Source organism: Genypterus blacodes, unplaced genomic scaffold (assembly GCF_046128005.1).
Source record: "Genypterus blacodes isolate CSIRO-AG114 ecotype Tasmania unplaced genomic scaffold, CSIRO-AGI_Gbla_v1 ptg000141l_1, whole genome shotgun sequence".
Classification (NCBI taxonomy): Eukaryota; Metazoa; Chordata; class Actinopteri; order Ophidiiformes; family Ophidiidae; genus Genypterus; species Genypterus blacodes.
In genome coordinates this window covers 257109-274585 of record NW_027466943.1, presented here as the reverse complement: position 1 = coordinate 274585, position 17477 = coordinate 257109, and the positions used below count along the sequence as shown (strand labels likewise).

General features: G+C 42.8%; 5 protein-coding genes across 9 annotated transcripts in view; 2 read left to right on the top strand and 3 right to left on the bottom strand.

Annotated features, from left to right (window-relative positions):
• dock8 (dedicator of cytokinesis 8) overlaps positions 1 to 4865 on the bottom strand; it is a 41212-nt gene extending 36347 nt beyond the window's left edge. Inside the window, exon 1 of one of the 2 annotated variants that reach the window (XM_076165200.1) lies at positions 4634 to 4865. In XM_076165200.1, coding sequence (XP_076021315.1) covers positions 4634 to 4686 — 53 coding nt within the window. In that variant the 5' untranslated portion in view covers positions 4687 to 4865. The remainder of the gene's footprint in view (positions 1 to 4633) is intronic. The other variant, XM_076165199.1, reaches the window with a different exon arrangement.
• Positions 4866 to 5744: 879 nt separating this feature from the next.
• LOC143012140 (rab5 GDP/GTP exchange factor-like) lies at positions 5745 to 9688 on the top strand. The gene is made up of 9 exons (XM_076165209.1): positions 5745 to 5996; positions 6719 to 6911; positions 6996 to 7123; positions 7293 to 7444; positions 7549 to 7618; positions 7706 to 7841; positions 7936 to 8030; positions 8162 to 8418; positions 8538 to 9688. The coding sequence occupies exons 2-9, from the start codon at positions 6754 to 6756 to the stop codon at positions 8937 to 8939; spliced, it is 1398 nt and encodes a 465-aa protein (XP_076021324.1). The 5' UTR covers positions 5745 to 5996; positions 6719 to 6753; the 3' UTR covers positions 8940 to 9688.
• Positions 9689 to 9918: 230 nt separating this feature from the next.
• Positions 9919 to 11929, top strand: psmd9 (proteasome 26S subunit, non-ATPase 9). Its single transcript, XM_076165170.1, has 6 exons — positions 9919 to 10102; positions 10222 to 10321; positions 10749 to 10942; positions 11038 to 11139; positions 11452 to 11540; positions 11738 to 11929. Exons 1-6 carry the CDS (start codon positions 9977 to 9979, stop codon positions 11763 to 11765), a joined length of 639 nt encoding a protein of 212 aa, XP_076021285.1. The 5' UTR covers positions 9919 to 9976; the 3' UTR covers positions 11766 to 11929.
• Positions 11930 to 12046: 117 nt separating this feature from the next.
• On the bottom strand, positions 12047 to 15223 carry gtf2h3 (general transcription factor IIH, polypeptide 3). Of its 2 annotated transcripts, XM_076165168.1 has the most exons (13): positions 14962 to 15223; positions 14790 to 14869; positions 14594 to 14700; positions 13890 to 14032; positions 13709 to 13771; positions 13486 to 13515; positions 13383 to 13411; positions 13219 to 13293; positions 13080 to 13133; positions 12925 to 12993; positions 12703 to 12838; positions 12577 to 12613; positions 12047 to 12398 (listed from the first exon to the last, which is right to left on the bottom strand). In XM_076165168.1, the coding sequence occupies exons 1-13, from the start codon at positions 14969 to 14971 to the stop codon at positions 12332 to 12334; spliced, it is 900 nt and encodes a 299-aa protein (XP_076021283.1). In that variant the 5' UTR covers positions 14972 to 15223; the 3' UTR covers positions 12047 to 12331. The 2 variants fall into 2 exon arrangements, with proteins under 2 accessions (XP_076021283.1, XP_076021282.1); XM_076165167.1 differs by lacking the exon at positions 14962 to 15223 and having other exon boundaries at positions 12065 to 12398; positions 14790 to 14882.
• Positions 15224 to 15359: 136 nt separating this feature from the next.
• LOC143012112 (Rieske domain-containing protein-like) lies at positions 15360 to 17436 on the bottom strand. Of its 3 annotated transcripts, none has more exons than XM_076165171.1 (4): positions 17178 to 17436; positions 16574 to 16865; positions 16257 to 16291; positions 15360 to 16110 (listed from the first exon to the last, which is right to left on the bottom strand). In XM_076165171.1, exons 2-4 carry the CDS (start codon positions 16758 to 16760, stop codon positions 15826 to 15828), a joined length of 507 nt encoding a protein of 168 aa, XP_076021286.1. In that variant the 5' UTR covers positions 16761 to 16865; positions 17178 to 17436; the 3' UTR covers positions 15360 to 15825. The 3 variants fall into 3 exon arrangements, with proteins under 3 accessions (XP_076021286.1, XP_076021288.1, XP_076021287.1); XM_076165173.1 differs by having other exon boundaries at positions 16574 to 16771; XM_076165172.1 differs by having other exon boundaries at positions 16574 to 16768.
• Positions 17437 to 17477: the final 41 nt, after the last annotated feature.

Genomic DNA, 17477 nt, shown 5'->3' with positions numbered 1-17477 from the left:
ATAATTGTGTATTTGACTGTCAACAATACATTCAGAGCTCTGAGATGACAGGACACACAGGACATGAACACTGGTGATTCAACTTCATGACTGTTTGAAGAGAGAGAATTCAATAAACACAGTTACACAACCTTCTTCAGCACAGGACTTTCTGTAAGAACAGCTGTTTTTAAAGTTGACTGCTTTGTTCTTAAAATCAGGCCAGAAGGCTTCAGGTCTGCGTGCTCGGAGAATGACCGTACGAGTGACATTTGCCAAGAGGCACATTCTTGACCGCTGCTCACTGGGTTTGGTGATGGCCTGAAATACAATGCAAGCATAGCCAACGGCAGAGGATCAGAAAAAGCTGCAGCTTCACTGAGCAATGTTGTAAGACCTGAACGTCTGAAATGGACAATACAAATACAAGGCTAAGCTTGATGAAAAGTGGGTCAAAATTCCATCTCTTTTTGAGAACATCATTGTGGTTGTGGTTGTTTTCCAATGAGCCACAGTCATTTTTCTGCCACTGCAGTCACGATTTACACAAAAACTATTCATTTAGACAAGTCAAGAGTCTTCATCAAAAATAAATACTAAGGTCAACTAAATGAATGAATATTAGCTATGAGATATTAAGCTGAACCACAGAAAGAACAAACTCTTTCCAAAGTGTCTGAATATTACTGCCAGAGAAAGAAAGCATTTGCAGCAATTACCACTTTGTCTTTATCACTATACAGTCAGTGATCTCTTTATAAGATACACCAGTACAACCAACGCAGTCTAATATAACACCCAGACTATACATTCTATCTTTGTGAAGCTGGTAATCACGTTTTGTTGACACTGTGTCAGAGGGGTGTTTTGTCCAACCCAATCACACACACCAGGGGTGGTTACAAAAGTGTTATACTGGATAGTATTGGCTTTATAAGTGTATCTAATAAAGTAGCATTCGAGTATTGATATCCAGCCCTATGATCACTGATGAGGATGCACTTTGAAACTGCCACAAACAGACAGTGAATGGAGTCTGAATAGTGACATCACGGCTCCAGCTACAAGTCAGGCCTGTAGTCAGCCATATTGTTAAAGTACACTCTTCCATTGATGGATCATATGAGCCCCTTCATTGTTAGAATTAGAACTGAAAAGGTATCTTAAATCATTAACATCAACAAAACTACAGCATTCATATGTTTGTCATAGCACTAATGGGTAAGCAACTTAGATATGTTTGGATGATATTTGTTTCAATATTCCGTGTTACTAGACCAGAAAGCTTTTTCAGAGGTAAGTAATATTGTGCCCAAACTCTTGATTGCTGTCAAACATGGCCTTAGGTGGAATATACCACAGATTTCCTTCATGCATCAATCGCTTTGCTATTGTTGCCTATGGCACGTGTTCACTGTCACATTAATCAAATCATGTATAAAAGGGAACCAACAAGTTATTCCAAAGACACTGAGGAAAATGTTTCACTATTTATCATAATTTAACAGCTACTGATTAAGTATGACCCCATATTTTCATATATCAGCTGTCAGACGTCTCTTGATCAGTCAGTAATGCTGTTATGCTTAATGTGAAAATGTGACATATTAACTCGCTTTAACTTGTCATGATGCTGTGACATTCGATTTATAAACCATCATGCTGTCTGCTTGTAAAGATGTTTTAACTGCCTAAGCCCTCAATTGTGAAACAGAGATTTGTGCGTCAATATCATGACTACTTTTGCTTTTTAAAAGACATTTATCAGTAGAAACATTGTAGCATTTTGTAAAATATGCACCAGCACATAAAGTGGGTTACTTTATAGTCCCTGAACACAACACAGTGCGTTGGTGAGCCCACACCCATCTGACTTTTCAGCTTGGTGAGAAAAAACACTGAGTGAAAACACTGTTGCCCTATAGCAAAGAACTTCTTCCTCGTCAAGCTGTCTGCGGCAGGCCTGCACTTGCTGCATGTGTGTACGCTCTGTTCAGGTCTGTATTACTGAACAACAACTGCAGCATTCCTCAAACTGAGTACAATTCTAAAACTGCAGTATCTACACTTTGATTAATACACCCACCAGATCGTGCAAATGTATAATCTCCCCAGGATGACCTGTATTTACCTTGACTGTTCATGGCATGACTCCCACCAGGCATAGTGCTTAGTCAGACAGCATATAATTATCCCCATTATTATCATTAAATTCTGCTCAGTTCACAGGAGGGTGGCTGACACCCTCCCCTTGCATCTCTACACGCCATAGGAACCGAACCCACAATGCCTTGCTCATTCGTGTCATCCAAAGTGGAAGCACAGGAAAAAAGAGAGCGCCATGGCAGAGAAGACACGAGCAGGAAGGCATACCACAGGGATGCCCCCACTGCGTGTCTCACCCAATCACGTCTCCAGACTAAATGGGTCTCACAGCTATCAGCGCCATCATTTCTTGGCTTCCTGTCAGAGAGAGGCACGCACGTAAACACAAACAGTGATTTGGCAACGTCCAGCTCACTGGCTTAGCATGCAACAAACTTCATGTGCAATCAAAAGGATGTAAGCATTTACTTTTTGGACACACTGCACACCCGCGTCACTCACAGCCCACCCACTCCCATGAGGGTTAACAGATGTCATTAGCCAGCACAGCGAGGAAGTCACATGCAACTCAATCCCGAACCCGCAGCCACTTAAGAGTATTGACCAACAGGGGCCCCTTCTCCACAGCTGTCTCCACACCTGTTACCATATGCTGCTTATATTATTTCCAATAGTAGAATTGTACTCAATATGTCCACATGAAGATGAAGATAGAACACATCTAGTTGCCATTGTACCAGTATTTGTACTACAAAAACAAATACTGGATAGCCTTCTGTTTAACACTAAGGCTTTTGACAAAGATATTTTACTTAATTTCCATTGCCCTATTTTTTGGGGGTTCTTAAGAAACATGTATTTCCTGATTTACAACTGCCACAAAGAAAAAGCGAAGTGAAACCACAGCAACAATATGTCCACAAAGGGCAGGATTTCCTTCACACTCCAGCCTGATAGAAAGATGAGAGAGGAACTAGACACCAGCACTTATCGGATATTTACAGGGAGTGGAAAAAATAAGAAACATAACTCTTTAATTCTGATGCATCAACACTGAAAACAAAGGAAAGCTTGGATAAAACCAGACAGTTTCAGCTTGTGACTGCTGTCCCAGTTTGTCTGTGTTTGGCTTTTGCTTACGTGATTTCCATGGCCGTTCCTCTTGACATATTGAATAATTTTGCAAATGTTTTGGCAGAGGCGCCTGGATTTTGGTCCACAGATGGTTTGGCCTCTTTTAAGCTCTGTTAGTTGTGTCATGTTGCTATGAAAACACACATATCAAAGTGCTAACTTGAAGGCTTGTCCAACCTCTTGAAAAGCTCATATGAAGCGGCATGAATAATTGTGAGCCATTGTTACTTCAGAGGCCTTTTCCTTTCAGTGTTTACATTATTCTGTCAACTCCGTATGTGCGCTACAACGTCAATACATTTCACCATGAGACTGCCTTTAGATGGATGTCACTAAAACTCACTGAATCCAACACTTTAAGGCTATAAAATTACTGTAATGTGTATAAATGCATCATCACCCACTTCCCTATTCAACACAGATGCATTCCACAACACCACAGTGTACCATCATATATTCTAGCCAGACAGCTTGCCTGCTGGCTCATCACTGCAGTCTGCAAGTCCAGGTCCCTCCGTCTCACAGCAGCTGAGCTCCACTCTGCACAGCAAGCATCTTTGATTTCCCCCGGCTATTAAAGACATGAAAAGTGCTCTCGCTGGAGTAGTGGAAGGGGGACCTCACAAAACCTTGACTAAGTGGTGTGAGAAAGCATTAGACAACAGCACATGTGTGAAAATTGTGGAAGTTCCCAGAGCAGAGAGAACTGATAGACGGATTTAAACATGTGAGTCAGAGGAGATCTGAGCAAATTGACCAAAACGTCCACCGCTTATCCACCTACAGCTACTTCACTTTAATAAAGTAAAAGCAGATCAGAGCACAACACAAAGCAAGGAAGGTTCATGCGCATGTGCAGCTACCATAGGAAGTACTTGTGTTTGTTTTAATGAGTCTTACAACATAAACATGCCACACAATTGACTCTCATGTACTTCCTGCACACCTGGCAAGCGGCACAGCAGGAACTATGATCACATCCCTTGACCTACACACACACACACACACACACACAACAAAGGAAATGACCATATTAAAACAGTAGGTACCTATAGCATCAGCATCCTCATGGAAATGACACAGACCCACTCATCTGTGCTCACGTGGTTCTCACTGATAATACGAGTTCATGATTCAACAATTGGAAACGGGAAAATATTGTTCAGTGTTTACAAGTCTTTGTATCCTCCAGGCTGCTTTGTATAGCAGAAAATAGTGAACTAACCTGCAGCATTCACAATGAGTCCCAACATGTGGCTGCCTGCACACACACACGCACACACACACACCCTCGCAACTGTCTGCCTGAGCGGCCACAAGTTCGCATTACACTTTCATATTACACATTCTTTACTCTCCTAAATCTGGGGGATACCTAAGTCCCTAAAGGTGCCGGGTCGGTGGTGTTTCCTACCTGTTGATCTTCAGGGCGAAAGCCCGTCGATCCGCGCTGCCCAGGGACGCCATATACAGGGTTGAAGTCCAGTGGAGCCGCGCCGGGTGTTGGTGTGGTTCTCCAGCGGGATCTCCGCCTCCGTCAGTCCGTAAAGTCACCAGAAAGCAGCTGTCATCGCTGAGCTGGTCTCTCTCTCTGCTCCGGCCGCTGGAAGCTCCTGTGGGTGTAAACTTCCGTGTATGATTTGAGCCATCAGAGAGAGAGAGGGGGAGAGAGAGAGGGAGGAGGGACAGCAGAGGGAGACACCGGTCGGCCGACCGGGGGGAGGTGACAGCCGGGGAGAAGACAGACACGTGCGCTCTCTGGCTGCCGGTCTGACGAGTCTCTCTCTCTCTCTCTCTCTCTGTCTCTCTCTCTCTGTCTCTCTGTCAATGTGGAAAATAGTCTTACACATAAAAGTTGTTTTTCTCAGATTCAATCCAAGAGTTACTGATGAAAAAAGTCAGGAGGTTTCACTTTTTCCAAACTGGGAATATAACTATGATATTGTTGAAGATAGTGATAGTGATCTCAAGTCGAGTTTTGTTCCTTTCTATTGTTTTTTTTTTGTTTTGTGTATGTCTCTCAGTCTTCATTGGAGGAGGAGCTAGTGTAGCTTTTGTCTCTGTGTGTGTAAATCATCACGAAATCAAAATCTTAAAATTCATATAGTTTGGTTTTCATTGATGAGTATGTTGTAAATATTCTCTCTCTCTGAAGGAGTGTTTCCTCAAAGCATCGCAATTTCTGTGTCACTTTTATGGCCATAGATTAACAAGGACTATGATTTATTTGTTTTAGTTTATTTTATTTTATGCCACTTATTTACCAACTTTATGATCTCGACAAAACAGTTCAGATCCTTACCAGAACCCAGAGACAAATCATTTTCAGTAGTCATAATTTTTAAGTTAAAAACTAATTGAAACATTTGGGAAATTACCAAGTTACATTCGAAACATTACATTTACAAGCAACCTCACAGCACGATTCTACCATAGGTTTAATCAAAGGTGCAATTCAGTGTGTAGTCCCACTACGGTGCAGAGGGTGGCGGTAAAGCTCCTATGACGATGGTCGCTACAAAAAAAGTCAGCAGATGAATCAGCAGCAGCAGCAATAGAAGAAGAAGAATTCATAAACTTTGTAGTCCGACTCAGCTCCGCTTTGCAGTGGGACAGACCACTGGATAAAGTACTTCTGTAGCTGCTTATTATATAATATTATTTCATGTCAAATTTGTACATGTCCCGAGTGGTTTTGATGTCTGCAAACGAATTCAGTCAGAGAAAGTAAAGACAGATTCTCCGAGGAAGTGGCTATGTTTCCGCCAAACTGACGGGTGAGAATACTTTAACATTGTGTGACGACATGTTTACTTGTAACGCCAGAAATGTTTTCGTGTATACAAACTACATATGGCAGAAAACGTACGACAAATTCGGGTCAGGACGTCATTTTTCAGCTAGAGCTACGCCGCTAACGCTAGCCTGTTTGGCTCAGCTGACTGTCATCCCCTGAAGGTTGGAACTTCCCGGTGTTCCGGATAAACGAGTGACCGCGTTAACTTGTGCATTTTCCTTAGGGTCGTCGTTTTACTACAAAGTCGTTTGAATATACCGAATACTTTGTCACCGTATTAGAAGTATTCAGTCGCAATTGTGGAAAAATAACCATCCACAACCGTGTAAAAAGCATCAGGAGCTAACTGGATTGTTCTTATAATTCCCAGGAACAATTTGTTTTTATTTTTTATTTCTTCTGTTTTCAACCAATGCCATTCAATACCAGGACCTTAAAATTTACTTAAACAAAGCCCATTATGCTGATGAAAACAAGTTTGTATCAGTTGCAGAAAAGTACAGCAACAATCGTATTTTCGTCCAACACTCCAATGCCTGTTCAGTGAGAGTATTTCAACCTGTTTAATACACCTGCTTAATAAATGACTCCTGTTTCCCTAATAAATCAATTCCTGTCTGGAATTTACTTGAAATGATTCCAGACAGAAGAGAGCAGGAGGGACACTGGAGCTGTGTGGGTAACATGAGTTTTGTCCAACAGGTGTGGATAATACAGGAGACAGAGAGGCCTCCACAATGTGGTCAGAAAGGCAAAGAGGAATTCGAGTTACTCAAGAAGAACTGCTTTGCAAGAATGCCTGCGGGTATTATGGAAACCCTGCATGGCAAGGTTTCTGCTCCAAATGCTGGAGGGAGCGATCGCGGGCTGCTGGAGCTCAGACGCAAGATGCAAGGTACACGACCAGCTCACAACGTTCACTCAGACTGAAAGCATCGTTTAGATTTGTTTTCACAATACATTGTTTTGATCTTTGCAGACAAACCAATGATGGAACTCCTCTCACCTTCTCCAAATTTGAGGAGAAGAAAAGTACGGAGAAGGGTCGTCGAATTAACACTATGAGGAGACTCTTCTGGGGCAGTCCGTCGCCTCCAAAACGTCCAGGTAGGTGCAAGTTATGATTTTTCATTTTGGGCATCTGTGTCGAGTTACGGTCCAGTAGTAGATTGTTTCCATAGAGTAGTAGTATCACGTAAAAGTCACCTCCAACACCGTCACTGTCGACAACAAGCCACACTAGGTCTGGAATAATGTCCCATTCTTGTTCTTCCAGAGACTTCTGAAAGCCATGCACGGGCCTTGAAAGCCTACCAGAGCCTGGATCCAGGGGACTTCACAGGGTTCCTAAAGCTACTTCGGAGCCCGTCCTCCCAGCGCATGCAGTCCCGCTGCACAGCTTTCCTCAATACAATGGAGGCTTATCATGTAATCACTTACCTGATCAGTATTTGATTCATTAACCACCATTTACCTAGAAATTCCGCCATTTCATAACATTCAATCCCTTGTTTCCTCTCATGACTATATAGGATCTACCGGTACAGAAGCAGTCCGATCTTGTGCAGGATTTCTACCAGACCTTTGCTGAGTACTTTAGCTGTGAGTCGAGCTCCAAACCTCCTCAGCTGTTTATTCTGCACGGAAGCAAAAGCGACAAATGATTTTCATCTGATGTTTCCATTTCAGGTTTCTCTGAGGCTCAGGTTGTCCAGACGATGGAGCACGTAGAGAAATTGATTATGACTCGTTTGCACAAATGGGTTTTCTGTCATGACAGCTGTGATGATGAACAGAAAGACCTGGCTCTCCAGAGAAGGATACGGTGACCTTCATATCCCTTCATACATTTGTTCTAATGGTGCCAGTATATCATTTTAAAATCTGAAGTTCTAACTGATGTCTTATTACATTCACAGTTCCTTGAACTGGGTTACTCCGCAGATGCTCGGCGTACCTTTTCCTGATAAAAAGATAGGAGTCACAGGTGATCCTTTCCTGCCTGCAATAACAGGTGATTTAGTCATTCATTATCTTTTCACACATAATCCTTGTGTTCTCAGGAGGGAGCTTAACATTTTTCTCATCCTGAGCAAAGCCACTGGCCGTTAAATAGTTTCTACCCACTGTTTCCCTGTTGAACAGCCATAATTGAGATGGACGCCAAGCGAGCTCCTCAGGACAAACTGGCATGTGTGTGCAAATGCAGTCAGCATGTGTTTGAAGCCCTCTCCACCTCAAACAGTGAGCCCGCTAATGCAGACGACTTCCTGTCCAGCCTCGTCTATGTGGTGCTTAAAGCCAATCCACCTCGCCTGCACTCCAACATGCAGTATGTGATCCGCTTCGGTCTCCCTCACAGTCTCATGGCAGGAGAGAGTGGCTACTATTTTACAAATTTGGTGAGTTAAATGATACATAAATGATACGTGATGATCAGTTTCTCATCCTGCACGTCCAAGCAGAGGCCTTGTAAAGTTCTATGTGTCACTCATGCTTGTGCTCTTGTCCTCTGTATTAGTCTTGTGCAGTGGCCTTCATTGAAAAGTTGGACGGACCAGCGCTGAACCTTAGCAAGGAGGAGTTTGGCGGCTACATGATGCGCGGACGTGCTCCCTCTGTGAGAAGCGAGAGGCAGAAAGTTGCCGGCGATGCACAGACAGTGTTAGAGGAGCTACAGGGCCGGCAGGAGAAGCTGGATGAAGGAATGAATGCCCTCAATGTGCAGTTACAACAGTGGGTGCAGGTGGTTGAGACGCAGCTAAATGAGGCAACATCCAAGTTTGTTACGGTGCAAAAGGAGATGGCAGCTCAGAGCGTTTCCTCCCCTCACAGTGCAGCGTCACAGGAGGAGGACATGAAGGACCACATGCTGCTGCTGCTCCCAGACCCAGATGCTGATCCAGGAGACACGGACTGTTAGCTATTATAAGAATATAAATGTCTTCTAATCTGGCAGTGAAGTGTTGGTATTTCTCAGCACTAAATAGAGTCAAACAGGTTTATATTCTCTTGCCTTTTTGAACAACTTGCAGCCACAAAGAGCCAAGTATTTCTAAGCCAGTTTAACATGAAGGAACATTATGTGTTTGGCATCACACAACACTTTGGTAGTGCACTTAAGCATAAGGACCTAAAAAATAATGTTTTGCACTTACATGCTATCAGAGGATGAAGGCATTGGAAGCACTTTCCAAATTTAGTTACAAGCTATTCTGTGCCATGTAAACAGCTCAGACGTGATGATCAGGCACTCAGGGTACACAGCACTCTGGGTTATCGCCGTTACTGATCTATTACGTTACCTTTTTTTTCTCCAAAAACTAATACCACTGTGCCTGCTGTGAAAATATGCTAATATTTGAAGATATTAGATGTTTATAGAGCTACTTGGGAATATTACAGGATGGACCAGATTTTGCTCAGAGCCATGTAAATATTTTCCCTTCCCATTTTCCAGTATCTGTACAAATAAGTACTAATTGGTAAAAACAAATGTAATGTAATACAATACAATGCAATAATGTAGTACAATTTATCTTCGATCTTTGTTATTGTAGAGTTTATATGCAACTGTTTACAACTGTTCATATTCCTGAAGAAATCAAAGGGGTTTATGTCTTGAAATATGATTGTATGAAATCTTATTATTAAAGTTGACCGTTACGAAGACATGTTTTGTGTTCGATAAATTTTATTTAAATTTGAATTGAAAATGTATTTTGGTCATATGACCGATGTCCAAGATTGCAACCCGCCATAAAACGAAAAGAAGAGGAAGAAGAAGCCTCTCTGGAGAAACTTCTTCTTCTTTGGAGCATATTAGCGGTGGTTGTGCATTACCGCCACCTGCTGGACTACACCACCACCCATAACGGACAAATAGAACTACAGTACCTCGCCCTCTCGGTACCCGTAGTTGTAGTTTCATGTGGGAATACACCACAACAGCGCACAGTCATGAAGATGACGGAGGACAAAAACACGGGAAGCTCAGACCTGACAATGGCCGATGTGAGAATCCTTGTTAAAAAGAAGGACGACATAGAGGAGCAGATTAAAGCGTACTACGACGTTTTGGAAGACGTAAGTCAGAAACACCCAAAGCTAGCTGAATGCTAACGCTGTTTGCTAACAGCGTCGCTTGTCGGGCTTACTACCTAACACATCTGCTCCTGTGTGTATGTGTATGTGTGCGTTTACAGCAGGGGGTCGGAGTGGAGGGGCCCCTGATAGACGCTGAGGGATTCCCCCGAGATGACATCAACCTGTACCAGATCAGGGCAGCGAGACACAACATCTCATGTAAGCACCGGAGTTCATGACCTAAAGACCTGCAAACGAGCCCTACACTCAGTACAGTTGTCATATGCGGAATTGTGAATGTAGATTTTATAATAAGACATACAAAATCCACAAAAAAAGTGTAAAGAAACCCTTTCCTTTCTATCCTTTCCATGTAGTTCTATCTGTTTTCTAGTGTTCTTATGGTTGAGAGGAAACGTACGTATATACTGCCTGATACTTATACCAGTTACGTCTTAACCTTAAAGTCTTCTACATTTTCTTATATGATAATGAAGTATCTTCTAGAATACAGCTAGAAAAACTAGAGAGCACAACACGATGACATCAACAGGCACGGATAGTGAATTTACACAGTATATTTGCAGATTTTCATTCCACTGTCATCCATTAGTTACGTTAGAAGTTATGCCATCGTCTCTTTCAGGTCTTCAGAATGATCACAAGGCCATCATGGCGGAGATAGAGGAAGCCTTACACAAGCTGCATGCTGGAGAGAAAGCCAAGCGGGAGCTTGACCAAGCAGAGGCTCAGACGGAGGTCATGGAGCAGGAGGTCGTCCCTCCGTCGCCCTTTGCGCGGGTGGATGCGGTGACACCAGGCTCGCCTGCCTGTGGCGCTGTGAGTGATGTCACTTATGACTCTTTTGCTTGGTTGCAGGTCCTGTCTGTGTTTATACTGGTGTGACTGCAGTGTTTGTCTCTTTCTCTCTAAAGGGCCTTCGAGTCGGAGATGGAGTCGTTGAGTTTGGTTCTGTGAACACAGGGAACTTTCAGAGCCTCCAGAATATCGCCTCTGTGGTGCAACATAGTGAAGGAGTAAGTTACTAAAGTAGAGGGCAATACATTTGTTTGTTTATTGTAATTGTTTGTCACTATAAAGTGTATTTATGTTTTCTTATATTGTTATATCCTATAGTCCAGTGTCACAAAATGCAGTGTAGTATAATGCAGGATTTCTGTTAAGATAAGATTTAAGATACTTTTATTGTCATATTACAGAGGGTGCTACCTAAACAATATTCTGATACAGAACAGTTCTCCGGTCACTCTTACTATGATTCCATATTACATAATTCCCTTTGGTGATGAGTTACCAAAGAACACTTAAAACCACATTATGTCTCTCAGAAACCTTTGCGTGTCCTTGTGATCCGGGAGGACCAGCGAGTTCAGATGAGCCTGACTCCACAGAAATGGTCGGGCAGAGGTCTGCTGGGGTGAGTTCCACCGCCAAACCATTTAACCACAAGTTACCAAAACTGACAATTCACGCAAACAATACATGCAGTGAATGTGTGTGTTTAGTATGGTTTATAGAAGATGATGAACTCAATCTACTCTTCTACCCACAGTGAGTTGCATAATGTAAGGATTTTGAATGATTTTATCAGCAAAGTCATGTCTTGTTTCTCAGATGCAACATTGTTCCCATCCAGCGATGACCTGATGCACCTGTGCAGGATTCAACTATGGAAGCCCGACTCACTTACCTCAGTGAAATACTACAAAAAAATACACCAATATACTGCAGGAGAACTGCGTCCAGCTGTTATTTTTTACCAATCAAGTTAAATTTAACAAAATAAAGTGTCAAATTACTTCCGTTTACAGTTGTCAAGTTGAATGTGTTAATCCTCTCACACCATGAAGATCGTGTGCGTGTGTGAGTTAGAGAGAGCATTACGCATCAGATCTCATACTCACATGGAATGACATGAGATAACATGTTATGTACAGTCTTTATAATATTACAACACAATTTTACAGAATGTTTTTGGAATGAACAGATTATTCAGGAAAACAAAGCTAAAACTTTGGTCAAATCAGACTTAACCTGTTTATGTTGAAATGAGACTCAGACCAAGTAAAGAAACCAAATGTCACAAAGTCGAGTCACAAAACTTCACTTTTCCATTTGGAACTCAAAGAAACGTGTAGGATGTAAAGTTTATTATAAAAGTATGCCAAAGAAAAAAGATTATTACAAGAACAGCAACACCTGAAACAATCATGTCGGCTTGTGCTTCTTCTTTTTGGCCTTTACCATCTGGGGCAGCTGGATTTTGAAGGCAGTCCTACAAAAAAAGATATTTTTCATCCTATTAACCACAGAAGTGAGTCTACAGAAACAGAAAATGTATCTTACACCATGATATAAAACTAAAAAATTATGTAAAACTACAATTTTGAGGGAGAGGTTTTCGATTTAAGATCTACAGTTCAAGATGTGAAAAGAAATAACCGAATACTTACTCGCAAGTTGTACAGATGGGGCTGAAGTTGCAGAAAACTTTGGGAAAAGAGGAGCGTGTTTCATCAAAATAGTTTCAGAATGATTTAAAACAAGGTATTTTTAATTCAATCTGGAATGGCACTTACTTGACAAACACACTGAGCAGACGTAACCAATTTCAATGAGGTTCCGGTGGCAGAAACACGCGGCTCTGTAGTCCACGTGTACGGGCGGCGGCAGCACCAGCTGTGAGCGCTGCTCCAGGTCAGGCAGGAACACCCACTGTTCACAACACACAAGCACCAACACTGAGCACAAAACCTCCCACGCAAAAGAAGATGCAGCGTTTTCTCAGACGGCTCGCTCACCAGCAGGTACTGAGCCAGTGCGACCTTCTGTGGCACCTTCAGGTACAATCCTCCAGTTATATCACAAGCCTGAACAAACCAGCTCAAGATCAAACAGCTGTCCGCTGTAGGACATTACATGGGATTCAGTGTAGCACAGAGCTGGACCAACGTACCTGCTGAAGGAGGCCTGAGTCCGAGTCCAACACACAGGCGTCAATCAGGATATTCTAGATGAAGACAGAAGCAGGCTGAAGACTGAGCCAATCCATCTGAGTGGACTGAAGTCAAACACGACATACACAAAACCTTTACCTGCTTCTGGGCAGCAAAGATGACGTTCATGAAGTTCATGTACTGAAGCGCACAGTCGTCTGCTGCTTTGATTACCTGTCCAGTAAAGAAAACACACAGCCTGTTTACTTAAAGGGGTAAATAAATCTCAGTTAAGCATCCAATTAGACAGTTTGGGAGCTTACCAATATTCTTGATTTGATCTCCTGTCCAACTGAAAAAGAGAAAATGTGCATTAAATGCTAGTCAGTGTGCATTACTGTGCATTATTTAAGTCATTGAATTTACCTCCCAGCTCTTTTGTGACCCTGTGAATGTCTGAAGATGAAAGGTTTAAGGTAAATTTGCAAAGAAACATTGACTCTTAAACAGGAATGCTCCTCTCTGTGCTCCTCTTTACCCCTTTGACTCCTTCCATGAATGACTCAGGTCATTATTCAACTGCTACTGTTAGATATTCAACCTAACTTCTGATACGTCACACATGAGAGGCGTCTTATTGAAAGGATACAGCAGAGAGCTTTGGCCAGGGATCCAGCCAGCAGGGTGTCTGTTGAATACGCCCTCATTTCAGCTGGAGAGGGGAAACCAGAGCACAGCGTCAGCAAACACACTGGAGTCAGCAGTTCTATGAATGAACAGCAAACACCAGAGACGGGTCATTTGCTCCACAATGAATGACTGGCACTTACTTTTGGACATAACTTTGATGATCTTTTCAGCGATAAGATTGTTGGCGACTGACAGGAGTTCATATTTGCCGTCGCCGCTAGAGGACGCCTCTTCCCCATAGCTATCCCCGGCGTGCCAGCTCTTACACGGATACAGGAAGTGGCTGGAATGAAAAACAGATGAGCGGGATGAGATGTAGGAGCGGGAACAAAATATGAGATTCAGCATAAAAGGCCGGACACACGGAAACGTCACTGCAGCTGCGTCTCAATCCAGGAGCAACTGGAATGACATCCAAGGAGTTCTGGAATCTCAGGGTTCAGTGAGAGGAAGCTGGAAGCAGGAGAATGAAGCGTGTGGCCTCTGCAGTGACGTAGGTGGTGAGCAGGTGTGTGTGTGTGTGTATAAAGGGGAAATGAGCCTGAAGCTGATTTTGTGAAAGATCCACAGGGACAATGTGAACCTGGAAAGATTTAAGATCCACCAGGGAGAGCAGGAGGACGTAGGTAGGGAGAGATTATCAGGTGGAAAAACCCTTTTAACCCTTTGAACACACAATAGTTGATATATGTTAGGGACAGGGGTCAGGTGACATCTTGGCATCACGTGGTAGCAAGTGACCTATCACATATCACATCCTTGTTGTCAGAACAAGTGTCGAGAAAACATGGATGCTCCTGAGGTGTCCCACCCCTGACCTCTGACCCAACCAACCTGAACCTACCTGTCCTGACAGTGACTCGCGATGACAGCCAGCTTGTTGGCCCTGGTCATTGCCATATGGGAGTTGCCCATCACCATGACAGCATCCAAACACTTGGACAAGGTGAACTGTATGGACACAAGAGAACAGCGTGGAGGATTTAGTTTGAGGAGGTCACATTCAGAGAGTGGGATAACATCTCCTTCCTCAGCAGTACCTCGGGCTCCCTCTGAGCCTGCTGGCCCCACCATATTGGATTCACGTCCACAACGATCACCAGCAGACTGGACTCGTCCTCTGCACACAACATGGAGACGTAAAGAATGAAGCTGGAATGCGCACAGGCTCAGAGTTTATCATGGACTTAATTCAGACTGCGCTGCACATACCTGAGGCCATAACAGCTGGACCCGGACCCTGGTATCCTCAGTACATACACACACTCTGCGTGACACTACTCTCTGTTGATCTTGACCTCTGATGTCTTTTGTCCATAAACAAAACTTAAAACGCCTCGAATATGCGAACTCCGTCTGCCCCGGGTATCCAGGGAGTGTGTGACCCGGTTGAAAACAGTGAAATGTGTATGAAACGTCTAAATGTTCGTTTTCGCCGCTACTATTGTTTTTGCGTCATCAGACTGCGACGATGTCCGTCTTCTTCTACGCTTCAAGACTGTTCGGATAGCACATTGCGCACTGCTGCCACCTACTGCTGTATGTTCGTTTTAAAAGAAGAAGAACACCCCCATCCGACAGTATTTAACTAAACAAATGAATGTACAATACTATGACTATGACTGATTTATCATGTCTGTTAAAGAATCAAGTTAATCTGCTTTTTAATTCAAATATCTTCTATTTGTATTACAACATAATATTATGTATGATAAGTTTCTTCCACATGAATATAAAGATATTAATGACAAAAGATATCGTTCAAGATTTCCATTAATGACTGTCCAAGATGGTATAACAAAAAGAAGAGAACACCTCCAATCTCATTGACATACAGGTACAGTCATCTTAAATAAAATGTTTCAGTGCAAAGGTAACAAGATACACTTATAACCAGAATATATATTCAATCTCACACAAATATTAAAGGATATCAATGAATAAATGTATAAATATGTATGTTTGGATTTTTGGACATATCTTTACAAAAGACAAATTAAATATCGCAAATAGTCGTGAAACATTGCAGTTCTACTGTATAAAAATAAAAGTAAAAGCTAGTCCACTTGCATCTGTCTATTTCCTGGGTATGGATGGGGCCTTGAGGGGAACGGTCCGGTACCTCTCTGTCTGGTAGGCGTCTGACTCAATGGCCTGGCTGGAGTCGTTCAGTGTTACATAGACATCTCCTCTGACCTCTGTGACCTTATGAACCCTCTGTTTGACACCCTTGGAGCGCCAGTGTGTCATCAGGGGTTTAGCCAAAGGATCCTCCACAGCTTGGTAAAGTCCTTCACCTTCAGCCAGTGTGATCTTATAACTGTGCCAGGGACACACGATACAAAGCCGCCCGTCAAACTCCTGATGATGACGACACATTATTAAGGTGGTGCAGTCAACAGATGAAAATGAATGGTAATGTAAACAAAATGTGTCGAATTGTGCCCATCAGCCTTTTTTTAATGTGTTTAAGTCTAAAATGAACAAAAGCATAGCAGGCATCTCACCTCAATGTCTCCATGCTGCAATGCACCACCCGAATCTGTCAAAGCCAACACATTGCCGTCAATCATTTGACACAGAAGGGTTTAATAACAAGTCATCTTCAAAGGGTGACTGATAAGTTTTGAGCCCAGCATGGAAAGATATAACTCAGAGGTATTGCAGTATAACCTGTTTTGGTATGTATTCAATGTGTGTTGACCTAGTTTGTCAATGTACAGTTTGTCAATGTACAGAGACACTAGTGTACCTCTAAGGAAAAGAAACACATATCAGGCTGAGAACTTATCATTCAGCCCTTGTATACACAATGGGAGCTTACGATAGCAGCGTATGTCCATGGCATGTAGTTGCCCTCGGTGGTACAGGACCAGCACATCTCTGCAGCCATTCACCAGTCGTGTCACTCGGCCGGCCTTCACAATGTCCGCCTTCCTCCCGATGAAGTGACCGCCAAGGGGAGGTGAGGAGGATGAAGAAGGGCAAGAACTCCCATCCTCAGAGGACATGATGAGCACTTCTTACAGCAAGGAGTTGAGAAACGGAGCTCAGTGAGGGGATGAGTTAGTTACTATGGTGATTAGAGGTGTAATTGACCTGATGTTGCCATTGAACTGTGCAATGTACACATACAAAAGAAAGGTTCTTATGAAGTCTCGATCACAGCAAAACAATGAAAGATATATATTTAAGTATGTATAGATAATACAAAATGGGGAGGTGCAGGAGTGAGGTGGCGGTATTCTATGTTTATGTTTAGAGTTATCTGACTGTATCTCCTTATTTATAGAGAAATAAACGACTAGTACTGGATTACCTCACCGTTTTCACCCCTTATTACTATATTCTTTGAGTACGGAAACAATTAAATCAATAGACAGGAACTCATCGTGTCTGTTGTAAACAAACAAAAAACCTCGGCATACCTCTTAGGTCTTATAAATCCCTTTTACATGATAGAAACTTAACGTCATCGCTAACTTCTAAAGTTCTGTCTGAACGTGCTAATGCCAACTGGCTGCTGCGCTGTAGTTATCTTTGGTTATCTGTCCCTGAACGAGACCGCGTTTAAATGTCCATGCGCTCTATCTCAAACCAGCTGGTCTATTTGGACTCGTGTCACGTTAGAAAGCACAAGATAAATGTTTTATCAACAAGAGCAGAGCGCTGGGAGACGCAATGTTATGTGTTACACTCAATAATGTCCCCACGGGAACACGAGCGAG